At 43.5% G+C, this 23,287-nt stretch overlaps 1 protein-coding gene across 2 annotated transcripts; it reads right to left on the bottom strand.

Annotated features, from left to right (window-relative positions):
• Positions 1 to 6,827: 6,827 nt before the first annotated feature.
• Positions 6,828 to 9,308, bottom strand: LOC129160017 (uncharacterized). 2 transcript variants are annotated; one of them, XR_011515607.1, is made up of 8 exons: positions 9,170 to 9,308; positions 8,981 to 9,085; positions 8,873 to 8,905; positions 7,895 to 7,942; positions 7,691 to 7,782; positions 7,346 to 7,610; positions 6,993 to 7,205; positions 6,828 to 6,909 (listed from the first exon to the last, which is right to left on the bottom strand). XR_011515607.1 is itself a non-coding variant. In XM_070542026.1 (8 exons), the coding sequence occupies exons 2-8, from the start codon at positions 9,011 to 9,013 to the stop codon at positions 6,845 to 6,847; spliced, it is 795 nt and encodes a 264-aa protein (XP_070398127.1). In that variant the 5' UTR covers positions 9,014 to 9,085; positions 9,170 to 9,297; the 3' UTR covers positions 6,828 to 6,844. The 2 variants fall into 2 exon arrangements, 1 of the variants encoding a protein (XP_070398127.1); XM_070542026.1 differs by having other exon boundaries at positions 7,300 to 7,610; positions 9,170 to 9,297.
• Between the last annotated feature and the right edge of the window lie 13,979 nt (positions 9,309 to 23,287).

The raw sequence follows: 23,287 nt of genomic DNA, 5'->3' as shown, positions 1-23,287 counted from the left end.
ATGCCGAACTTTAGCTTACCTGTCAAGCAGAAAACAGGCAACCGCAGCGTCTGTGGACAGCACAACCGTCTCTTTCAGCGAACGCCAATGTTGAAAGGAGTCTCCTAAAAACACTCTGGTCTTATTTCTCACTTCAGAGGCCTTTCTCTTCTTCTCATAGACTTTGAGGACACCTTTTCTGTTGCGACTCTCAGCCATTTTCAAAAGAATCCGTTGAGAAAAAAGAGTGCGCATGCGCAAGGAGAAAACTGACCTGGGAAGAGCACGTACGACGGACTTACGCAAAGGCTTCGCCAGAATGATTGACAGTTATGAGGACCAATGGTTGACGTGATCCACCCGGAAGAAAAAGATCAATTGCTATACCTTTAACCAGCTTGCGCATGCAAAGCTCTGATAGTTGACACGCTCCAGACATCTGCCTCCTGAGCATGGCCACAGTAACATTATCAAATCAGGTGTCACCACCTCAAAAACAAATTAAACACGCAATCGTTCACGTCGGCTCATTTCCTTTAATGTTTTCTGTCTGTTATTTGTGCCTGATGCGTTTCACTGCTGCGGAGCGAGGCACATCACCTGTTTTGTTCTCCGGTGACTCACCCCCAAGATTCCACTATCTCCGCTCCGCTCCGGCACGAACTCCGCAGCAAAAACGGTCCCGTTGTAATCAGTCGGCGAGCAGCGGCACTCCGCTGTTTTTGCGGTCGGTAGATCTTTTAGAACTGCAGTTCAACGGTAACTCATAAGGTGAATATATATGGTAAATGGCCTGTATTTGATATAGCGCCTTCTAGAGTCCTAGAATCCCCCAAGGCGCTTTACAACACAATCAGTCATTCACCCATTCACACACACATTCACACACTGGTGGGGATGAGCTACAATGTAGCCACAGCTGCCCTGGGGCACACTGACAGAGGCGAGGCTGCCGAGCACAGGCGCCACCGGTCCCTCCGACCACCACCAGCAGGCAAGTTGGGTTAAGTGTCTTGCCCAAGGACACAACGACAGCGACAGACTGAGCGGGACTCGAACCAGCAACCTTCCGATTACGGGGCGAGCACTTAACTCCTGTGCCACCGTCGCCCCATATGAACCGAGGTAGCAGTTTTTTTTTAGGATTGAGAGGAGATGCAGGAAGATAATAAACAGACAGGACAGAAAAATAGTCAAATAAAAACAAGTTAGTTTTTGTACCTGGTGGTTGCAACAAACAGACACCATTGAAGGTAATCAGAAGTGAGGAACAGAAAACGAAATAATTATTTTAATGTTTAGAGCAACAGGAACTCCGAGAGGCTGCAGGCGCATGAGTTTGCGGCTGCTGCGCAGGGGGAGGGGGAGAGGACTGAAGTAGGATGCAGAAACTACCGTTGTTAAAAGAGATAAGTTAACTTAGAAAATGTGGGCGCAATTTTAATTGTCAAAAACTCAGGCGAACCTACCGACCCCCCACCCCCACCGCCGCCGCCGCTGCTTCAGGTGTATGACGTCATCAACGACTAGTCGAAGTAGACTCGATTTTCATTACTTGACTGTCGACTTTTAAAAAAATTAAGTCATGCAACCCCTAAATGGAACACATGTCACCAATGTAGCTACTAGCGACAGAGATCAGCGGAACATTAGCTACATGCTAACCCAAAGCTAATGGAGTTTTCCCAGGCATTTTTAGCATTACTTCATTTTTCTTGCTAAAAATGCTCGGAAAAACTTTGTTAGCTTTGGGTTAGCATATAGCGAATATCCCACTGATCTCCAGCCATGTAGAATAAGCTGGTCCTAAAGGCCAGGACTCCCGGTCGTGTCATTTGGAATCATAGTATGTCCAAGGAAGCTCCCGTCTTTCTCGCATCTGAATATTATAGCGCTAAGTTCACATTTTCTTTACATAACTCCCAAAAACAGCTTTCTGTTTGTGACAATGGCAGGAGAACAACCTGCACTTAGCATGGGAAGATGATTTGCTGATGAAATAGCCAACAGTAGTTACAAGCAACATGTTTGACCAAGCACTTAAATGACACAGCATTTCGAACCATTCAACCAGCAAAATAAAGTACAGCAATATAAATTTACTGATAAAAAGAAGCAGAAACTGCTTGGATGGTCTGTTAGTAACCACAGCTTGCCCTTTTGTCCAACTAATCCAATGTTTAACATCCAAACATGAACTGCGTCTGGGGAGGGAAAACCGTTTCTATATATAATACTCATCATAGGGCGTCTGTGGACTACACTTAACCTCAAATTAGATTAAAAATTACCTTGCCCATCACAGAAGCTGCTGTCTACACTTCACCATGCCTATGTTTTCCTCTGTGTGTGTGGGCAAGGTTCATTGTTGATAGTCATGTTCCTTCATATTGTGTTCAATTTAGGGGTGTTTATAAATGTTTATTGTTTATTTATATGTTATTATCATTAATGTTTATTATTGGTTTTTGCTTTTCATAGTTACTGTGTTGTTCAGTGTTGCAAAGGTGGAGTTTCTGTTGTCGTCTGATGTCTTTCAGTGTCACTGTTAGCGTCCTGCTCCAGCTATTGCCTGCGTTGGGACAACATTGGTAACATGAGTAGAAACAATTATTCCATTAGTTCAGTCAACATAAACTTTTGATTTCATACATAATTTGGACATACATAATTGTTTTCTAACTTAAACTTGTAAGTTAAAATATTGTAGAATTGTGTGTGTTTAACAAGAGAAAATGTGTCTTTTTAATTGCTAATCTACAAGGGCGTCAGTTTGTTTTCAGAATTGCTGGGGACAATAACCATACACTTGAGTGGGGTTTAAAAATTGCTGGGGACAATAAAGTAGGCTAGCACAGGGGTTGGCAATCCGCGGCTCTGGAGCCGCATGCGGCTCTTCCATCCATCTGATGCGGCTCTCTGTGCTTGTAAAATAATGAATGGATATTTAAATAAAATGCTTTATATTTTACTGCATTAATTTTACACCTGTATGCCAATTCTAAATGTAAAGATTGTCTGCGTAAACCTGAACAGGTCCAACCCGGTCTTACTGTGAGACCGGGTTGACGGGTCACGCTTGTGCGTAATCATATAGGCACTTTATGAGCTGAAGACAATGTGAGATTCTGGGATTCTCCTCAGATGGCTCCTGGATGTGTTGCCACATTGGAGACAGGAACAAGCACTATTCAGCCAAAGTTTCATAATCAGGGAACATTTTCTAAGTGACAAGTCCCTCTGAGAGACAGGGTTTGGAAAACACTCGCTTCAGTGGGAGGAATCTTCCCGCATGCGCTTTGGTTCTCTGGGTGGCTCTGGGGTTAATCAAGTTTAATTGTTTCTCTTTGCAAGAGTCTTCACAGGAAGGCAAAACAGTTAAACGGCAGGTTACATATATTTCCATTTGACTGTTTATTTTGACAGATGAACTCAAGGATGTTGCTTGGTTTGAAAGAATTACCCCGACGCACACTGATGCGCATGGATGAGCTGACATTTTAATCGTTAACGCACATCGCGGAGGTAAAATATTCCCATCAGAACATCAGAGCTTTATACTGGACACTGTGTTCAGCGTGGCTCGGAGCGCCCATGGTGGACAGTGAGCTGAAGATCTGGGGTTCGCAGCGCAGCGCAGAACCACGGCGCATGCGATAAGATTTCCTCCCACTGAAACAGTCTGGAAACCCGGTCTCTCTGAGGGATGTGTCACTTGGAAAAATGTTCTTTTTATGAAATTATGAAACTTTGGCTGAACAGCGCTTGTTCCCGTCTCTAAAATGGAGATGCATGATGCGTAGAGACATTTGATCACGCACAAAGTTTATGTGGAGCAGAAGCGGTCGGGCCACGGCAGGTGAAATGTTCCTAGCCTACATGAAGTGAAACTGTTTAATTGTAACATTAATGTGTTACTGGACACGCTGGTCTGGTTGGTTAGACCAGTGTTTGAAGTGGAAAACACACACACACACACACACACACACACACACACACCAATTAAGATAATGCTTATAGCGTGGACTAGAAGCCAGGTGATGGTTTATGTATTTAAATGATGATCAGGCTGCTGTAAAATGTAATCTCCATCCACATCAAGACACAATTATCCTCTATTCTTTCTCTATTTGCTCTGCTCTTGTCTGGGCTGATCAGCTGATGGTGCGCGCGGCGCGCCTAACTAGCGGCTGATGCACATTTTACGTATTTGGAGAGGTGGGCTGGATGCTTTGCTTTTACTGGAAGATGGTCCACTTAACACACGGGTGTAGACTAAATATTAATGACAAATGAATGAAAATTAAATTGTGAGTTTTTACTTCATATTTTATAAATAAAAAGGTCGGGGGAACACATTTATGACGTCTTTTTAAACTAAATTTTCTAGCGCGACCTGCCTGCTTCACTTAAGTCACTGCTTATTAAGGTCCGTCCAAAATTACCGCGGGAAACGGGTAATAATGGCTCTTTGATGGGAATAGGTTGCCGACCCCTGGTATAAGATCTGAGCTGGTAAAACAAAAATCCTCATCAGCAGGCGTTTTTGAAAGTGTGTGGGGGGGGGGGGGGGACACAGCTGCCAATCACAAATTTTGCCGGGGACATGTCCCCAGCGTCCCCGGTTAAAATGACGCCTATGCTAATCTAACAAAACTTTTTTGTTTCAACCATAGACTGTACATACTGGACAAACGGATTCGATAGACTCCAATAACACGTTTTTTGTCTATAATGGGAGGTGGCCACCACCGCCATTTTGACCGTGTCACAGGTTCCGTCCAGCCCAGACAATTCCATAAAAGGGAAGAGAGGAGGAGCTGAGGGTGGGGCTGTAAGGCTGGGCTCGAGTGACGACACCCGTGCGAACTAGCTACGAGCTAACCTGAAGCTAACCCTGGCTAACCCAAAGCTAACGCGGAGGTGGGAGCCGAGCTAACGGATGTAGCCACCTAGCTTCAACCCAACCGGAGCTAACTGGAACACCCATCGACCTGAACCTCACACGGAGTTTAGGCGGAGGTTTTCGGCGCCTGTTAGTGACAAGTACCTGGATTAAAAAAGTATTGAATCTGTAAGTTTATAATTTATTTCCGTAATGAAAACATTTTGCTGTGAGCAAGTTTTCAGTACCGTATCTTCCGGGCTATCGCTCCTGAGTCGCACCAGCCATTAAATGTATAATGAAGAAGAGAAAATATATTTAAGTCGTATTTTGGGGGGACATTTTATTATCTTTCTTACAAAATCTGAGACCAAGCGTTTCACATTGCAACACAAGCACTGGTAACCATAACAGAATGAACAACAGCCAGCAGAGGAGAGGATGGCAGTGTTTCAAACCCTCCCGGCCGGCGAGGAGAGCTCATTCCTGGGCTGGAGCCGGCCCTCAGCACCCCGCCACAGGCTCTAACAGATGCTGGCGGTGTTTGAAACCCTTCCAGCGGGACAGGGGAACCCATTCTTGGGCGGGTCGGAGTCGGCCCGCAGCAGCGCGGTGTAGCCTACATATTTTGTTATATAAGTCGCTCCGGAGTATAAGTAGCAGGACCAGCCAGAATATGTAAAAAAGTGCGAGTTATAGTCCGGAAAATATGGCAGTTATTAGTATTCGAGCTAAATATGCAGCCTAAATACATTTCATATATTTCCAAAATGTGATACTTGTTTGTATCTTGTACAGCCAACTAGTCTTTATTCTGGACTCAGTACAATTTACCAAAAGTAAAGAGACATTCTACAGATGAAGTAAGCACAAGATAACTTACTGGAAGACACGGAATTATCATCAGAACCAGAACAAGAGAGCCTGATAACAGTCATGTGAAAATAAGTTAAAAAGTATGTATGTATAATAGAAATAAAAATATATTAGAATTAGTGTAACTCACTGTGATCCAAACAATAAATCAGCCATAGCTGATTAGTAAATATGACATGAGGTCTGGGAGTTTTTAATTTTAATTTTTATTTTTTTCTTAGATCTGTTTAAATGTCACCATGGCAGCCTGTGTGTCTCCAACATCAGCTACACAAAGCAGCAAGTGTAAGTTCCACATACCTGTCTCACCACTTCATGTATGGTTTTGTACTTTAAACAGTTATGACAAACCTGTTATTTTTTCTCCATAGCCATTTGGATCATTGGAGACAGCTGAGTGAGGCGTGGTGCCCAGAGAGCTGCAGAGACCGGAGACAACCTTGGCCTCCCTGACGTCTGTGTCTCCTGGTTCGGCTGGGGTGGACCATCGACATACATACATGTGCCGACACTTTGCGCCCTGTTTTATAAAATGTAGTGTTAAAAATAAATGTTTTTGCTCAATTACTGGAATTTCTTTGGTTAAGACAAAAGTGAGGAATAATCATTTACAAGTTATTTGTACAACAGGCCCATTTTAAATCCCAACAGTTTCTTAGCAGACAATAGAAATGTGTTCTTTACTAACTTTACTTGGTTTAAAAATCTTACTAAAATAGTGCCGTATTGCAAAACCCAATCATACTTATGTAAACATTAGCTTTTTAGATATTTTTTACAGATATATATTTGTGTGCAACAAAAACCAAACTTAAATAATTTGTCATTCTTTATTGAAAAACAACAAAATACAGTTATACAGAAGTGTGGGAAAATGATAATGTTGCAAGTATTGCTCTTTAAATGTAATCCTATTTATCTTTAAAAAGAAAAACTCTAAAAATGTCCTGTACAGCATCATGACAGAAGAATGGTGGTCTGTCTGTCAGAATGTGCTGAACAGATTTGCTCTTTGAAGAGGAGTGTCATGTTTGGAGGAAGGTACTTAACCCAAGACATGCAGAATACAACACTGACCAAAAACTGATAGAAAAAATGATTTATTTATAAGGAGGAACTTAAGGTGCACAGATAAGTCTGTGGTTGGAACTGCAACAACAGCTCAGCGTCTGGAGGAGGGAGAACACAGGTGAGCTTAGGTTCTGGTTTCAAAATCCATTGTAGGCAGGCAGAGGTGTTCAGCAGAACTTACTGTGGTGGGTGTATGTGTTGGCTGGAGGAGGGAGAGGTAGAGAGCCGGGGGAAGCGCAGGAGAGGGAGCAGAGGTGGAGAGAAGCGGGGCGTCCTGGTGGATGGGGCACTGGGTGAGATGAGAGGTGGGTTATGGAGGGTGGTGATAAGGTCCGTGTGTTGAATATCCAAATCCTGGAGTAGAGGTCAGTATCCAATGAGGTCGACAGGAATCCTGAAAAATGGTAAATCCAATATAAGAGCAAAAACACTACGACATAACATTAATCCTAGGAACACTAGAGGTAACACGAGTGGCTGGTTACTACCAAAACTGAGGCAATCTTCTGGCGTCAAATTGTGTCCTCCATCCACCTTAAATAGGAAAGCACCCCGCTGATTGCTGACCAGGAACGGCTGGGGTGGAGTCACCAGAACCATGAAGAACGTGTCTCCAGAGACAACCCGGGTCCTGGTACCGATCAGGAAGCGGATCTTATCACCCAGAGCTGCCAGGTCACGCTCAAAGCCTTCATGTTCACGCTGCAGAGCCTGAACGCTGGCCAGGTTGTGGCCATAGTTGTCTGTGTTCAGGGCCTGGTTCTTCTCCTCGATCCACTCTTTGGTCTCATCAGCGTCTCTGAGAAGACATCAGAACTCCGTCTGAGTGTGGGTCCAAACTCTACTGACCCGTAAGCGGCGCATAAGTGTGCGGGGTACCTGTGGAAGCGCTGCACCTCATGGGCGCTGCCCAGCATGTTGCTCCGGTCTTCAGCCAGCTGTTGCAGCGAGCGCCAGCGGTTGTTCAGCTCCTGGAGAGAAACCAAACCCAGTGAGATGAAGGTGGACGCCAGCGGGCTGGACGCCGGACGAGGAAACCTGGAGACGGATCGCTCAGACAGGAAGGGAAGAGCTTCCTCTTACCTTGATGGAATTAAAGTTAGCCGTCGTCTGAACGCCCAACCGTACGGTCTGAGGTCAAAGGTCACAGGAAACACACACCAGTCAGCAGTCATACAGATGCATAAAGATAACTGTAGCCATGGCAACCAGCTGACATGTCCCCACTTTCACCAGCACCTGGTGCCTGCCGGGTCACCTGAATTCCTGTGTGATGTCAGCACGGTCGGCCGTGACTGCGGCCATCAGAGGTGACCTCTGATCAGCTGAATGAACTCACCTTCTAGGGTGACGCCGTCTTGCCCCGGGTTTCCACGGGAGCCGTCAGCAGCACGTTACTGCAGCAGCACGTCTTGCTTGCGTAAGCTGCTGCTTGGCCCTTCCCACGAGACGCGAAGCAGCAGGGGAGCAGCTGTCACCGACCGAGCACGAAGTCACACGAGTGACTTCGTCAGTAAACACAACAACAAGCAGGAGAAAATTACAACATGGTTTGTGTTTTATGTTCTGTCCGTTTTATAATCGCCAATACGGACCTGAAAAACAAAGGAGACCGCTAGCTAGGTGATAACTTCTCACGGGGCCGCAGTTAGTAACCTTTTTTAAAAGTAAAGCAACCGGAAGGCAGTACGTTCTTTATTCTGAAAATCTCGGTAGCTTCTCTCAATTTCCGCATCCGATTTCCTGTCTTTCCTTCCCCAAAAATGTCGAACTTGAACCGTTTCAGAGGCGTCGCGCGTAGAAAATAGAACCGGCGCGTAAAGGCCGCGACATGCTGCTCCTGAGACGCGGCCGACTCGCGCTGCTGACGGCTCCGGTGGAAAAGGTTCTGTTGACCACAGCGGTTCCTATCAGCAGCTATGACGTGCTGCTGCAGTAACGTGCTGCTGGCGACTCCTGTGGAAAGCCGGGGTTAGAGTCGGCTTCATCCTGTAAACAAACAAATGAGTGGTAACAAAAACACCACGTCTGGTTCTGGTGGAGGCGGAGGACAACACGCACCTTTCCAGGAGCAGAACCCAGATGTTCTTGTTGCTACAAACAGAGACGAGCAGAGTTAACAAACCAGGAAGTGAGAGGGACCAGCTGCTGCAGACAGGTGACGCTCACCTGAGCCTGAACCATAGGAGCCTCCTCAGCCATCAGACCTTCTGACTCCAGTTCAGATGCCACCTTGTTGATGTCCCTCAGGCGAGACTCGTTGGCCTTCAGGTCCTGCAGGACAAAAGCACCTGCTGATTATCACCTGAGCTGATCTGACAGCTGCTGCTGGAAGACGGAGAGGAGGAAAAGTCCGACCTTCTGGAAGTCGTCAAACTTCTTCTGCAAGACCTCGACCTGCTCCAGGTCCGACCCGTCTCTCCATCCTCATTCAGCTAAAGACGCGAGTTCAAGTAAAACAACCTAAAGTCACACAAACACAAAGCAGGTGTGGAGATGTTCGCTTGTCCCAACGTCCATGAAGCTCCCACAGTTTAGTCTTCACTTCCTCACCAGCGAAGTGACCTGGACCCAAACAAAGTGAGCCAGAACCTGCAGACACCTCAGAAACATGTCAGGACCAGACCTGCTCTACCTTCCTCCATTATGGTCTCTCCTTTCTGGGTGACAGCCTTGATGCGAGGTTCATGACCTGTGATCTCAGCCTGCAGAGCCTGGTGCTTCTTCAGCAGGTTCTGGACACCAATCAGGTCCTTCCCTGAGGACTCATGTTAGAGTTCAGCATTATGCAGTAGACCGACCAGTTTAACCCAGGGGTTTCTTTCTTCTACAATCTGCTCTTTAACTGTATTATTTCCTGCTATTTCAGCTGTTAACTTTATTTTTTCTGTAAGTGTTTTTCTCCCCAGAAGAAGCTACAATGATGTTCTGCTGAGCTGTGGTGGCCTCATGGAGGGGGCCATCGGCTAGCACACCGCTGCTAACCACTTAATCATTCTCCCTCTCCTGATAATAACATTTTACTTTCTTAGATGTTGGATGTACTACTGCTAGTTTACCCGTTTAATTATAGATTCACTAGGAAAAATACAATAAAATTTATCTCTCTCCAAATAGAATATTTACTAAGAAATCACAATGTAACGTGTGTGTGTGTGTGTGTGTGTGTGTGTGTGTGTGTGTGTGTGTGTGTGTGTGTGTGTGTGTGTGTGTGTGTGTGTGTGTGTGTGTGTGTGTGTGTGTGTGTAAAAGCCATGTGTAGTGTTTATTTATAAAGCATATGTTGTTGGATTTTATCCAGAATCGAGACTTTGAAAATATATAGTTTAATTACAGTTTGATTTATTTGACATCTGTATAATGTTTATTATTTTGTTTTTTCCACCTAAATACCTAACGTTTGAGTTTAACATGAATATCAGTCATTCATCCCAATACATGAAGTTACACATTTTAAATTTTAATGGGGAAGACTGCAGGAGGGAGCAGTAAAATACAGGGTGTCCCCTGCAAAAACTAACTTTACGAGTCTGATGAAACTTGCTGGTATTCCCGCTGCTTCTTCGGTAAACAGCGCCAACAAAAACAAAGAAACTTGGGATCTTGTTGGCGTGGCGGTGGGATATAAGGGAAACGCTGTATGCCCTATAGACTTCTCAACGAGCTGCAGTATTTCTCCGGTCAGATCTGTCTCCGAGTTCCACGAGCGGTCAGCCCGCAGCAGCGAGGCGCCGCATCGGTCAGCCTGCCCGGCCTGACCGCTGGGGATTACCGGATGAAAGAATGGAGCACAGAAGTGTCCCCCCAAGCGGCGCGCCCCGTCATATTTCAACCCATTTTTATCTTAAATGCACTGGGTTTTACCCTATTACCCATCTAAATATGCCCTATTAATTATTTTACCGTATTTTACATTTAAATTTCATGGTTAAACAATACATGCTACATGTTAAACTGATAGTTAGCTAGCTACTTCGGTAAACTCAGCTAGTTTAAAGGTGGCAGTGACATAAAATACGAATATAGATTTTAACTTACCGAAAAAAATGAAGTGGAGACTCCTTGGACTCTCTATTAGTGCAATTAATACAACTGCAAGTCATTTTGTCCAACAATTGCACCAATAATATCCAAAACAGAATTCACAAGCTCAGAGACTCAAAATCCCGAAACAGTTTCCAGGCCAGACCGAGGCTGTACTGAGGCCTTTCCACGGAGCTAGCTCTGTGGTCACGTGGGTCTGAGGCGGCGGTCACGTGTGTGGGATGCTCATTAATTATACAGAATTTTAGGCTTTCAATACACTTAAACAGAAGAGTGAGAAAAAAATTCACCCCCCTCAGAGTTGTCATGAGTATAAACTAGATAATTTAGACAAAAAACATGTTCTGGTACCAGGCTGTAAACATGTTTATTTCTGCTGTGAAATCGGCATTTTTAACATGGGAGTCAATGAGGATTTGCTCGCTTCTGGTACCAGCCCCCAGCGGATGAGGGTGGAACTGCAATTTTTCTTACTTCCGGGATGGGACCATTTTTAGAGCGGCATTGTGGGGGCTTGGTTTCAACTCACAATATTATTTTACATACATTGTTATTATTTCTGTTATTTGTACATCTTGACATTTAGAGTTGAAAGAAAGAGGTGTTGACATGTAACACTTTTTTAAGGCAGCTAGTGAGATTTCATTTCTAAGTTTAACTGGCTTATGATTTTTTACAGTGCAGTCAATGCAGACAGTTTGGGGATTTTAGAGCTCCTCATGCTTCCTTCTGCTGAAGACCTTTATGGAGATGTTGACTTCAATTTTGAGCAGCATGTGTCTCCTGCCCACACTGCCCAAAATAAACAAAAGCCGTTTCAGTAACCCTGGTGTTACTGGCCAGAGCTGGACACTCCCACTCCATTGTGCATTTATGCACTAATTTATGCAAAAGAAGGCTCAACCAGGTATTGATGCATCAAACTGAGCAAACTTATTAGGAGCCTGAAATGTATTTTTAAAATATAAATTTTCATTGATTTCACATATCATTAATTTTCAAAGACAATACAAATGAAGGCCTGAAACATCTAATTCAATCTGAAATTAGTCTATATATAATTTAAGTTTCACTTTCAAAAATTGGGGACAAAAAGTATTGATTGTTTTCAAAATGCTCTGATTTTTGGAGAAGGCCTGTACAAGAAAATCTGTTTGCAATGAGTTGTATTTGAGTCAGCCAATCAGAGAGCAGATTACATACCATTATCTTCCTAGCAACAAATGCAAAAATTATCTGAGTGGATGACAAAAATAATTTTCAATGGTTGATTTACTCACTAACATGTTTTAAATAACTATCTTTGTTTTACTGCATAAGAGACAATTTTAAAATATATGAAAAAACCTCATAAATCAGACCTCATTATGGTTTGCCACTTGATTTCATTCAAGCTTTTCTACATTTGAAGAGGAAAATAGTTGTTCTTGCCCTAAAATTTGTTTTCTTGTTTCCAGATGCGAGCAGAGTTCACATTGACTTCGCTCATTTGCAACAAATTGCAGGTTTTGCTTTTGGAGGTCAGACGAAGGAGGAGCGCTGCACACAAACAGATGTTTTGTGGCACACAAGCTTTTTACTTTCTCCTCGCCCACACCCATAAATCTTCAGTTGGCAAACATTTATTCATTTCCAACATGGCTGAAAGTTCTGTCAATGTCAGTTAGGACTTAAGAGTGTAGAGAGCAACGTCTGGGCCTGTGTTCATCAGATTACTGACTAGAACATTTAGGCTCCTAGTTCTGGTGATTTAGGGAGGAAGTGAAATCATGAAGGGATGAGATCAGGAGGTTCATGTTTCTTCATGTCTCCTGATGTTGGACGACACTAGATGGCACCAATATGATGCTCTTCCTGCCAGAACCTCAGATTAAACACATATAAAATCAGATGTTGGTGTAAGCGGCTCCTTTATGTAACCATGGTTACAGCTCAAGTGCTCCCTTCATTATGATTCTCATCAGTGGGGCATTATGGGTTTGCAACGTTTGAACAAGAGCACGAACATACATAAGGGAGTGCATCACACCCTTTTCCATCATGCCTGTTTCCTCTGTGTGAGTGTGTCAAGTTTAAAAGCCATCTGTTGTGTTGCTGGTAGACGAAAGGAGCGTTGACTGTGGGTGGGGTCAATATTAGCTTTAAACGTCACTGAACAGAAGATAAGAAAAGCTTGATCTCTTTTTTATGTCAGATTGTTTTCAGAGTAGAGAAGAGACGAGTGTAGAGGGTGACAGACTTACCATCGATGTTTGAGTCATCTGGAAGATTTTGTGCAATTTGTATTTTTTGTACAAAGTCAAAACAACACACCAGAGACAGTTGGAGTGTGTGTTTGGAACATTTATATTACATCTGGTCACACTGCATCAATAAAACTAGCATCATCCGCCATCTTTTCACTCAGAGGTTAAAATGAAGATCCCTTTATGTTGAGGATGTTTGAATCTAATAATCAAAAAGAAATGAGGTTGTCTAATGTTGGCTTGTTATTGTGAGAAAAAAATGTTAGCTTTGGATATAAAGTTACCTTTGTGTATATGCCTGGATGGTCTGGTTCCTGATGTCTTTTTATCATCATCATCAACATCATGCTAAAATGGCCTGTAAAGATGGTGCCTGCTTTACAAGCAGCAGATAGAGTGCAAAAAGGAGGGGACCACGCAAAGAGCCCTGTGGGACCCCCCCCCCCCCCCCCCACACACACACACACACAAATTCCTCCCAGGCAGACATGGTTTCCCCCATCCAAACACAAAAAATCCTATCTAGATAAGATTGCAGCCACTGGAGGGCCAAGCCTGTATAACATACCAAAGGGTCAAATTTTCACCATCTAGTTGACCACAAGATACATTTTCATTTGCAGACATAAACCCACTGTCTGGCATCCAAATCCTTGTTTATATACAAGAAAACATAACAAAATTGTAAAGATCTCCTGCAAAAGTCCTACAATCTCTGCGTAAAGCCAGACTGCTGCATTCCCCACTCTGAATATAGTGTACTGTAGCGGTAAATATAGAATTATATCCATATTTCAAATGTGGTATACCGTAAATCGTCTAATATTGGCCTGTATTTAATTAACGGCCGGGTATCACATTTTGGCCGGTGTCGGAGTCGGCAGAGGTGAATAATGGCTGGATTTTTGTTGTGGCTGGGGGGAATGTGGTAACAAGCAAGTACCACAAGGGGGCGGTTGTGTCATCCGTCTCATTTTTGCTTTGCCAGTGATAGACCGCGAGGGTAACTTTAACCATGGCAGGTGCGGAGACGAAGAGGAGGCGAAAATTTTATATCAAGTTCAAAGAGAACGTGCTGATTATGCTGCAGAACACTCTGGGGAGAAATAGGGGTTATATGAACTAGTTGACTAGTGGACTTCACTGCTCTATAGTGACTTTTTATGCCTGTCATCGACTAGTCGCTGTCACATGATAATGACCGGCAAGATGCAGTCCTCGGAAAAGACAGCAGCCTGCTGTCAGCAGGTGACAAGCTCCTGCGCGTTGGGAGGCAACGCGCTGTGCCAGAGCGTCGGTACTGACACCCGCCGTAAAACGGACATTTAACCAAATTGTGACCTTTACCCTCTTGCAATTTGACCTTCCCCTCACCCCCATCCTAACCTTGCGCATGCAAAGCTCTGATTGTTGATGCGCTCCAGACATCTGCGTCCTGAGCACGGCCACAGTAACATTATCAAATCAGGTGTCGCCACCTCAAAAATTTAACACGCGATCGTTTATGTCGGCTCATTTCCTTTTAGGTTTTCTGTCTTTTATTTGTGCCTGATGCTTTTCACTGCTGTGGAGCGGGGCGCATCACCTTGTCCTCTGGTAACGAACCTCACCGGTGCGACCAGCGCGTAGCGCTCACTCCGCTGTTTTTTCGGTCGGTAGATCTTTTAGAACTGCAGTTCAAAGGTAACTCATAAGGTGAATATATATGAACCCAGGTAGCAGTTTTTCTTTAGGATTGAGAGGAGACGCAGGAAGATAATAAACAGAGACAGGACAGAAAAATAGTCAAATAAAAACAAGTTAGTTTTTGTACCTGGTGGTTGCAACAAACAGACACCATTGAAGGTAACCAGAAGTGAGGAACAGAAAATGAAATAATTATTTTAATGTTTAGAGCAGCAGGAAAACTGAGAGGCTGCAGGCGCACCAGTGAGTTTGCGGCCGCTGCGCAGGGGGAGGGGGGAGAGGGCTGAAGCAGAAACTTCCGTTGTTAAAAGAAATGTGTTTAACTTTGAAAATGTGGGCGCAATTTTGATTGTCAAAAACTCCAGCGAACCATTACTTCATTTTGCTCAAATAGAAATTGAGGTCTGCCTCTAATACTGGCCCTCCTTCCAATAAAGGCCTGGAGCTTGATGAGCTTGAGTAAAATACAGGCCCGGGCCTGTATTAGAGGATTTACGGTAGATTTAGCTTGTTTAGTTGTTTATAATCTTATATCAATTAATCAGGGCACCACCAAGTCTTTGTTAGTGTGAACTTGGAACACTTGAATTGATATTCAGATTTGTTCAATGTAATCAGTCTCAAATTTAACACCACAAATTAATCCAAAGGATGAATTATTGCCAGAATGCGCAAACTATTCTCGAGATAGCTAGAAATGAGCAGGCGTTATTTACGTTTTGTTAGTTAATTACAAACATCATTTAATACATTTGACAAATGGATCAAACATAATTTATAGTTTCATGCATGGAATTAAGAAAATGGTTGAACCCAAAACTTCATAGCAGTGATATGAAATAACTGATCTGTAATAAAAGTGGACATTTGGTGACACACAAGATTATAGTAGAATTGGGAATAATTTCTAAAGGGGAACAAGTGAATTTTCATGTGAGTTTATGTGAAGTGTGTGTGTGTGTGTGTGTGTGTGTGTGTTAGTATAGGTGCAGGAGGGGGTGTGTTCATGTGTGTAAGGAATGTAGAATTACAGTTTAATTAATGACCATAGACATTAAAGATCCATATCGAGTATGAATCCCATGTAATGGACACTGGGTTATTTAAACCAGAAGATTGGATCTTTTTATTGCAGGGATTAGATAACCGTTACATATTCACTCAGAGACAACAGAATATAGAGTCAAGTTTAAAAGTTAAGAATTTTATTACTAACAAATTAAACTAGACTGACTTCAAAACTAAATGTATAGTGTAACTAAAAATGGATGAGGCGGTGAATGGATGACGTGTGATGTAAATCAGAACCAGCAAATCCGAAGAAGTGATTGTTCTGACGGGAACTGAAGATGTTGTTTTGTATTAAGCTTTGAATAGCTTCAGAAAAACATGAGACCCAATCATGCCGGCCTACCTTGCCTTCGGTGGAAGTCCTCTGTAGATCAGGAGTATCGAGGTCCAGTGAAACCTCTCTGGAACCGAGCCGGTAGGAAAAGCCGCGGTTCGGATCAAACCCGTCTTGAGGTACTTCTGGCACACGACACGTTTATTGGCGTCTGGTCAGACCCAAGCCTGGGTCGGTGGATGGAGCTTTTATTCTGAAAAGGAGCTGGTGCCGCTGGTTGGTGTAGCAACTGGATTTTTCAGCTTGTCGTTGGTTCTTTCGGTTAAAGAGTTTTAGATCAGGATTGGCCACTCCGTCACTTTCTCTACCTGATTACCTGACTTCAGGAACCCACAGCATGTTCATCTCCAATCACCCAAGTCTGCACGTCATGTATAAACGGGAAAGACAACCATGCACACACACACAAGCATACAAACTTGTGTAACTCAAGATAGAGAGCTATGGAACCGACGAGGTGCGAAATCACCCCCCTTTCGAAGTCGGTAAGTTGTTGGTGGTAGAATTGACTAAATTAGTGGGACCCTTGTGCAGTTTGATTTGGTCCCTGTGGACCCATTTGTAGACGGGCTCCTTGTTTGTTTGGGTGATCTTGATCTGATACATGACTGGAGAGAGCTTATCTGTTATCAGGTATGGATTGGCCACTCCGTCACTTTCTCTGGAACGCTTTGAACTGGTGTTAGAGCTGACGTGGCATAGTTTTATACCTCGGATGTTATGGTTTATTGTCGAATGAAAATTACCAAACACTGTCAGGACCACGCCTCCGTCAGATCTGTAAGATTCTGATTGGATCAGTGAAAGTAATGTGTTATGTCTTTTTAACACCACGCAAAATGAGTCCTGTTGGAACACTTAAAGTCACAGTACTTATTATATTCTATAGGATCATAATAAAGTAATTAATATCTTGATTTCACAGGTCGGTCACATCTTATTCATTGACGAACACATTGATGGATTAGCTTTATTAAAATAGAGTTCTTTGATTAATTAAAAGAAAAGAGTTCATTCTTCTGTTGAGCTGAAAATAAGCAGGTTAGAAGGAATGCACGAGACCTTGAGACTATAGCCTGATTTATGCTTCTCTGTCTGCGTCAGTGTGGAGACACGCAACGCCATTATCCGTCCTTGCGTAGGGCTCCGGCAGGCACACAAGTACGTACGGAGTCGAGCCCACTTTTTTAAACATCCGTCGAACGAGACGGATTACGCAAGCTTGTGATTGGTCAGGACGCCACTGTTGTTTACAGCGCCACCATTGCAAAGAGAGCCGAGGATAACTAGCGGCAGACACGGAGAAGCTTGAAGAATACCTCGCGAAAAAACTCTAAAAATATGAAAGTTTAATTCTCCCGTGACTGGAGGAGTGAAAAGATGCGCAGCAAGCATTTTATTTGTGGATGGAAATGACGGGAAACGTGGGTTTAGACATGGGGAGCGCATGAAGAGGTGGGAGAATGAGAGACAAATATGTCCGTGTTAAAAAGTCTCTTATATACACAAAAAACACAATATAAACACACCAGCTTGACCGATACATGACAGGATACCACAGAACAGCGCTACGCCCTCTGTTGTCCTGCCGGGGAATTGCTTAGCAACACTCTCCAGGAGACGGAGAAGTATGAGAGCAAAATGCTTCTGTCAATCCGTACGTGTCTGTCCCTTGCGGAGCTGACGGAGAAGCATAGACCAGGCTTATCGCTCATGCAGACTAGTCCTGAGTTAAGAAGGGAAAAATAAGAGTCATTCCGTTCCGTTGTGTGTGTGTGTGTGTGTGTGTGTGTGTGTGTGTGTGTGTGTGTGTGTGTGTGTGTGTGTGTGCGTGTGCAAATGAGAGTTGGTGTGGTAGCAGAAAAAAGAGGATAATTCTTGAGAGCTAACAAGAATTTGGATCGAAATAAAACACGCCATAAACTCTGATAATTTGAATTCACCAATCGGGCTTAGCATAACAAGTCAGCCAAAGGAAATGATCCACAGTCTTTTTTTCCTCATCGCCGGGGGGGGGGGGGGGGGGGGGGGGGGGGCAAATGGGCTTAGGCAGCCTTGGAGGTCCTTGCTCGTGTGAAGAGGCTTCTTTGACTATAAGATTTTGGCCCCTGAGTCGGTCAACGGTCATCTGTGTAGGTGAGGATAGTGTGTTCCTCTGCAGTGGCTTGAATTTAACCCGCTTAGCCCCACTTGCAACTATTGTTGCCAAAGTGTATCCCTGTCATTTTTGACTCACAATAAAAAATTACAGTGTTACTAATCCAACATTTTCCACTTAGTAAACAACTTAGACGAAAATTTTGTTTAAAAATTTTTTGTTTCCAAGTGCTTCCTATCGTATGACATCATCTGCTTCCTGCTCCTTCCCGCTGAAGACATGGTGACTGCAAATCATCCTGGAAACAGGTAATTTTTAGACATTTCTGATGAACTGCCCCCAAATATATTTGTAATAATTTACTCATTCAAGTCTCTACAGTCTCCATCCAAAAATTATACCAAAGATAAATATTTTTTTCTTAATAAGCTTATTTCTGTGAGTGGCAACAATAGTTGCCAGTGGGCACAAACTATGTCGCTAACTAAAGGAAAACTCTCTGCAGGATCGCTCCTAATTTACTTATTTAAAATATTAGAATGATGTACAATGGCTCATTTTAGTCCTCTCAGAATACTTTTCCAAGCTTAATAACTTCACAGGTATTCAAGGCCTGTGTGTATATGATTTTTATACGTTACCATACATCATTTTCTTGCTAGCAAACATTAGCTTGTATCTCACAGTCTAATGAAAGCTAGCTAGTTGGAAAGCTAACGAAGATGTTGATGTGCAGCTGGGGGTACACTTTTCTTTGCACACAAGAGCTTACATAACCAGTACACACACCTATGCCCCCCCCCCCCCCCCCCATCACAAACTCAATTGTGATATTGCTTTTACAGAACGTTCTACATGTGGAAGATGACAATGTACAAGGGATGATATTGAAGATTGAGTAATTGCATAATGTCAAAATATTTATATGTTTTAGATGTTATGGGGAAAACGAACGCTAATGTGGCGTGATGACGTCATCAATATGTAAATTAGCACGTGACGTCATCTGGCGACATCTAGTGACTTTTGGGGGGAACTTCAGCTACTTTCAGTCAAAAACAGTTGGCAACACTGGCTGAGGGTGGGGCTGTAACGCTGGGATCAAACGACGACACCCGGTGAACTGAAGCGATGTAGCTACAAGCTAACCCAAAGCTAACGCAGAGGTGGGAGCAAAGCTAACATAGGTAGCTACCTATCTACATCCGGAGTTAACTATGCACAACACCGGAGCTTCTGAGTCAGAGATGCGCCAAGTTGCTGCTGGGTTAAACCGGGTGGAACACAGAGGTCTCCCAAGAGTTCCACAAGCTGGCAGCCCACGCAGCAGACAGGCACCGCTGCGGTCAGAGATGCGCTGAGCTACAGCTGAAGAGAGAGGACCATACCAATAGTCGGAACCCAGCTCCACCAACATGTCATATTTCAACCCATTTTCAAAAATGCAGTGTTATGTTAAATGCACTGGGTTATGTTAAACAACTGGGTTAGTTAGTGAGCTACTTTGATAAGCTCAACTAGCGCAAGAGCGGCAGTGACCTAAAATACATAAACATAATTTTGCTTACTGAAAAAAATGGAGACTCCTTAGACACTCTATTAGTGCAATTAATACCACAGTCATTTTGTCCAACAATAAAAAATTTAATAAATAATTGCACAAACGGCACAACTAATGGTCTAACTTGAGAGACTGAAAATGGCGGAACAGTCTTAAGGTGAGGCCGAGGCTCAGGCTGAGGCCTTTCCCTAGAGCTAGCTCTGCAGTCATGTGCGTCTGATGCTCATTAATTATTCAGAATTTTAGGCATTTAATACACTTAAACAGAAGAGTAACAAAAAATTCACCCCCCTAAGAGTTGTCGTGAGTGTAACTAGATCTATTAAACCTTAAACATGTTTTGAAATCAGGCAGTAAACATGTTTGTTTCTGAAGAAGAAGAAGAAGAAGAAGAAGAAGAAGAAGAAAATATCATTTCTATAGCGCCTCTCAAGATAAAAATCACGAGGCATTTCACAAAAACAAAAAATGTAAAAATATAAAAAATAATTTAAAAAAATGGTTAAACATATATTTAAAATGAGCAAAAAGAGAGAGAGTGACTAGGAAAGAGGGAGAGGGGATCCTGAGGAAGTTCGAATAGGTGGGGAGAGCAGAATAAAGAGAGAGTGGTGAAGAAGATCATACAAAAGCCAGCTTGAACAGGTGAGTCTTCAGCTGTTTTTTAAAGGAGTCCACTGATCTCAGGCTCAGGGGAGAGAAATCCAGAGTCTGGGGGCCACAGCAGCAAATGATCTGTCACCTTTGGTCTTTAGCCTGGTGCGCTGCACAACCAGTAGGCTTTGATCACTGGACCTCAGGGACCTGCTGGGGGTGTAGGGACTAAGAAGATCATCAATGTAAGAAGGTGCTTGACCATGTAAGGCCCTATAGACCAGAACCAGGACCTTGAAATGAATCCTGATGTTGACTGACAGCCAATGAAGCTGGAGGAGAAGCGGGGTGATGTAGGTGTGTTTGGAGGACTTGGTCAGAAGCCGAACACAGGCATTCTGAACCACCTGTAGACGGTTCAGGGAGGTTTTTCTCAGACACGTGAAAAGATTTACAGTAGTCTAAACATGAGGAGATGAAGGTGTGGAGAACTGTCTCAAGTTCAGAGTGGGACTCAGCTTTGCAATGTTCCTGAGATGGAAGAAGGAAGAGCGAACAAGAGAACTGACATGAGAATCCAGGGTGAGAGCTGGGTCAAAGATCACACCAAGATTTTTGACGGAAGGTTTGGTGTGAGAAGCAAGCTGACCAAGAGAGTCTCTGACTTTGGGAACCAGGTTGTCTGGGGCACAGATGAGGATCTCAGTCTTATCATTATCATCTTATTCAGCTGTAGAAAGCTCCCAGCCATCTAGGTTTTGATAGAGTCTAAGCAGAAATGTAAAAGCTGCAGCTTAGACATCTCATGGGGCTTAAAGGAGATGTACAGTTGGATGTCATCTGCATAAAGATGGTAGGACATTCCTTTGAAGGAACTCAGTATGTGCTGAAGAGGGAGCAGATAGAGGAGGAAGAGCAGAGGCCCCAGCACAGAACCTTGTGGGACACCATGGGTAAGGGAAGTGGTGAAGGACCTAAACTTGGAGACGGCCACAAAAAAGGAGCGTTCAGAAAGATAAGAGAACCACTCCAGAGCAGTTCCTGATAGGTCTACCCAGTTTCTCAGCCTCTCCAGTAGCAGGTGATGGTAAACAGTGTCAAAGGCTGCAGTCAGGTCCAACAGGACCAGTACAGAGCAGTCCCCTGCATCACTGGGAGTCAGAATGTCATTAGAGACCCTAAGAAGAGCTGTTTCAGTAGAATGATTTGTATGCGCAGGGGGTTTCTGAGAACAGAATGCTATTTCTTTATCATGTGGCGAGTTTCCATTTCTACATTTTTATTTATTTATTTTTTTAACACATAACAATCACGGATAACATGGCCGCCGCCTTTATGACAATAAAAAAAAACTCAGGAAGATCAACATGGTTGGGTGGTTTTAAAGTTTGTCTTACTCCTCGAACAGGTTCAGAACGGGTTTCTCTAACTCAATGAGTTAGAGACAACTCGTCAGCCATTAGAGCAGCCGAAGTAACGGATGTGACTTTTTGTTCATTCAGGTAATGAACCACCCTCTCAGGAACATGTCTCTTGAACTCCTCCAGTAAAATGAGTTCCTTAAGTTCAGCTAGTGTGGTTATGTGGGAAGCAATACACCATTTTTCAAATAACACTGACTTAGTATGAGCAAATTCATTATAAGACTGATTTTGCCTTGGCTTTTCAAGACGAAACCATTGCCGGTAGGCTTCCAGTACAAGTTTATAGGCATTCAGAACCGCGGATTTTACTTTCTCATAATTAGCACTATCTATTAGAGACAGAGCAGACACCACTTGAAGGACCTTACCTATTAACTTGCAGTTCAAAAGTAGAGGCAAAACCTCGCGAGGCCACTGCAGTCATTGCAATCTGCCCGAAAGCTAGGAAATACCCATCCACTTCAGTCTCTCGGAATGGCGGAAGAAGAGTGATGCACTTGCTGACGTCAAAGTCCGGCGTGGGCGACATAGAACCTGATTGGGTCGCCGCTCCCGGTCGGTAATCCATGTGAGAAGGCATTACTGTAGCATCTGGGCCTTCAGGTGTTTGAGATGGAATCCTAACAGCAGCAGGCTCAAGCTTCCTGCTCTGTAGTTCAAGTTCTTGGAGCCGGATCTCTAGGCCAGTGGGGGACAAGGAGGACTCTGACCTGGTGAAGACGATACCAAGGAGGATGTTTCCTTTTTTTCCTCCTTTTCGATCCTCTTCCTCATGGGTCACCAGATGTGACAAGGGGCGAGACAGTTTCTGAAGATGGAGGATATCTTGTGACACCAGGAAATTCATGACGAGCTGATGTAGGGCGTCTTTGGTCAGCTGTTTCGGGACGAGCAGAATGAAGTGGGCAGCAGCCTGCAGGTAAGATTTTCGACACCTCTCCAGCAGCCAGCGCGAGGGAGCCTCTACAAATGCCTGCACGTCAAAGGATGCCATGAACAGTGTCGGTAAAATTCGTTTAAAAAACGAACTAGTTCAAAGTTCAGTTCATACACTTTAAAACAAACTAGTTTGTTTCTTAGTTCATAATTCAAACATTTTTTAACTAAGTTCACTGTTTCAAAAACGAACTAGTTCATAGTTCTTTCTTCTCCTGTATATATATATATATATATATATATATATATATATATATATATATATATATATATATATATGTATATAAAATACTATGAAATACCATGAAATAATTTTCCAATAGTTGGCACCCGTTCAGTCCACACTCATACCCAGCTGCAGTTTTTACCCTACAGTTAATTGTCAATACCGTGAGGAAAACATTATTTGAACAGTTTTTTCAATGGGAAATTAATAAATAATCTTAGCAGCCAGACTGAGGTAGCAATCACATAGTGCAATA

This window comes from Nothobranchius furzeri, chromosome 12, assembly GCF_043380555.1.
Source record: "Nothobranchius furzeri strain GRZ-AD chromosome 12, NfurGRZ-RIMD1, whole genome shotgun sequence".
In the NCBI taxonomy this organism is placed as follows: Eukaryota; Metazoa; Chordata; class Actinopteri; order Cyprinodontiformes; family Nothobranchiidae; genus Nothobranchius; species Nothobranchius furzeri.
Note: the sequence above shows the minus strand (reverse complement) of the source record. Positions and strands in the feature narration are given on the sequence as shown.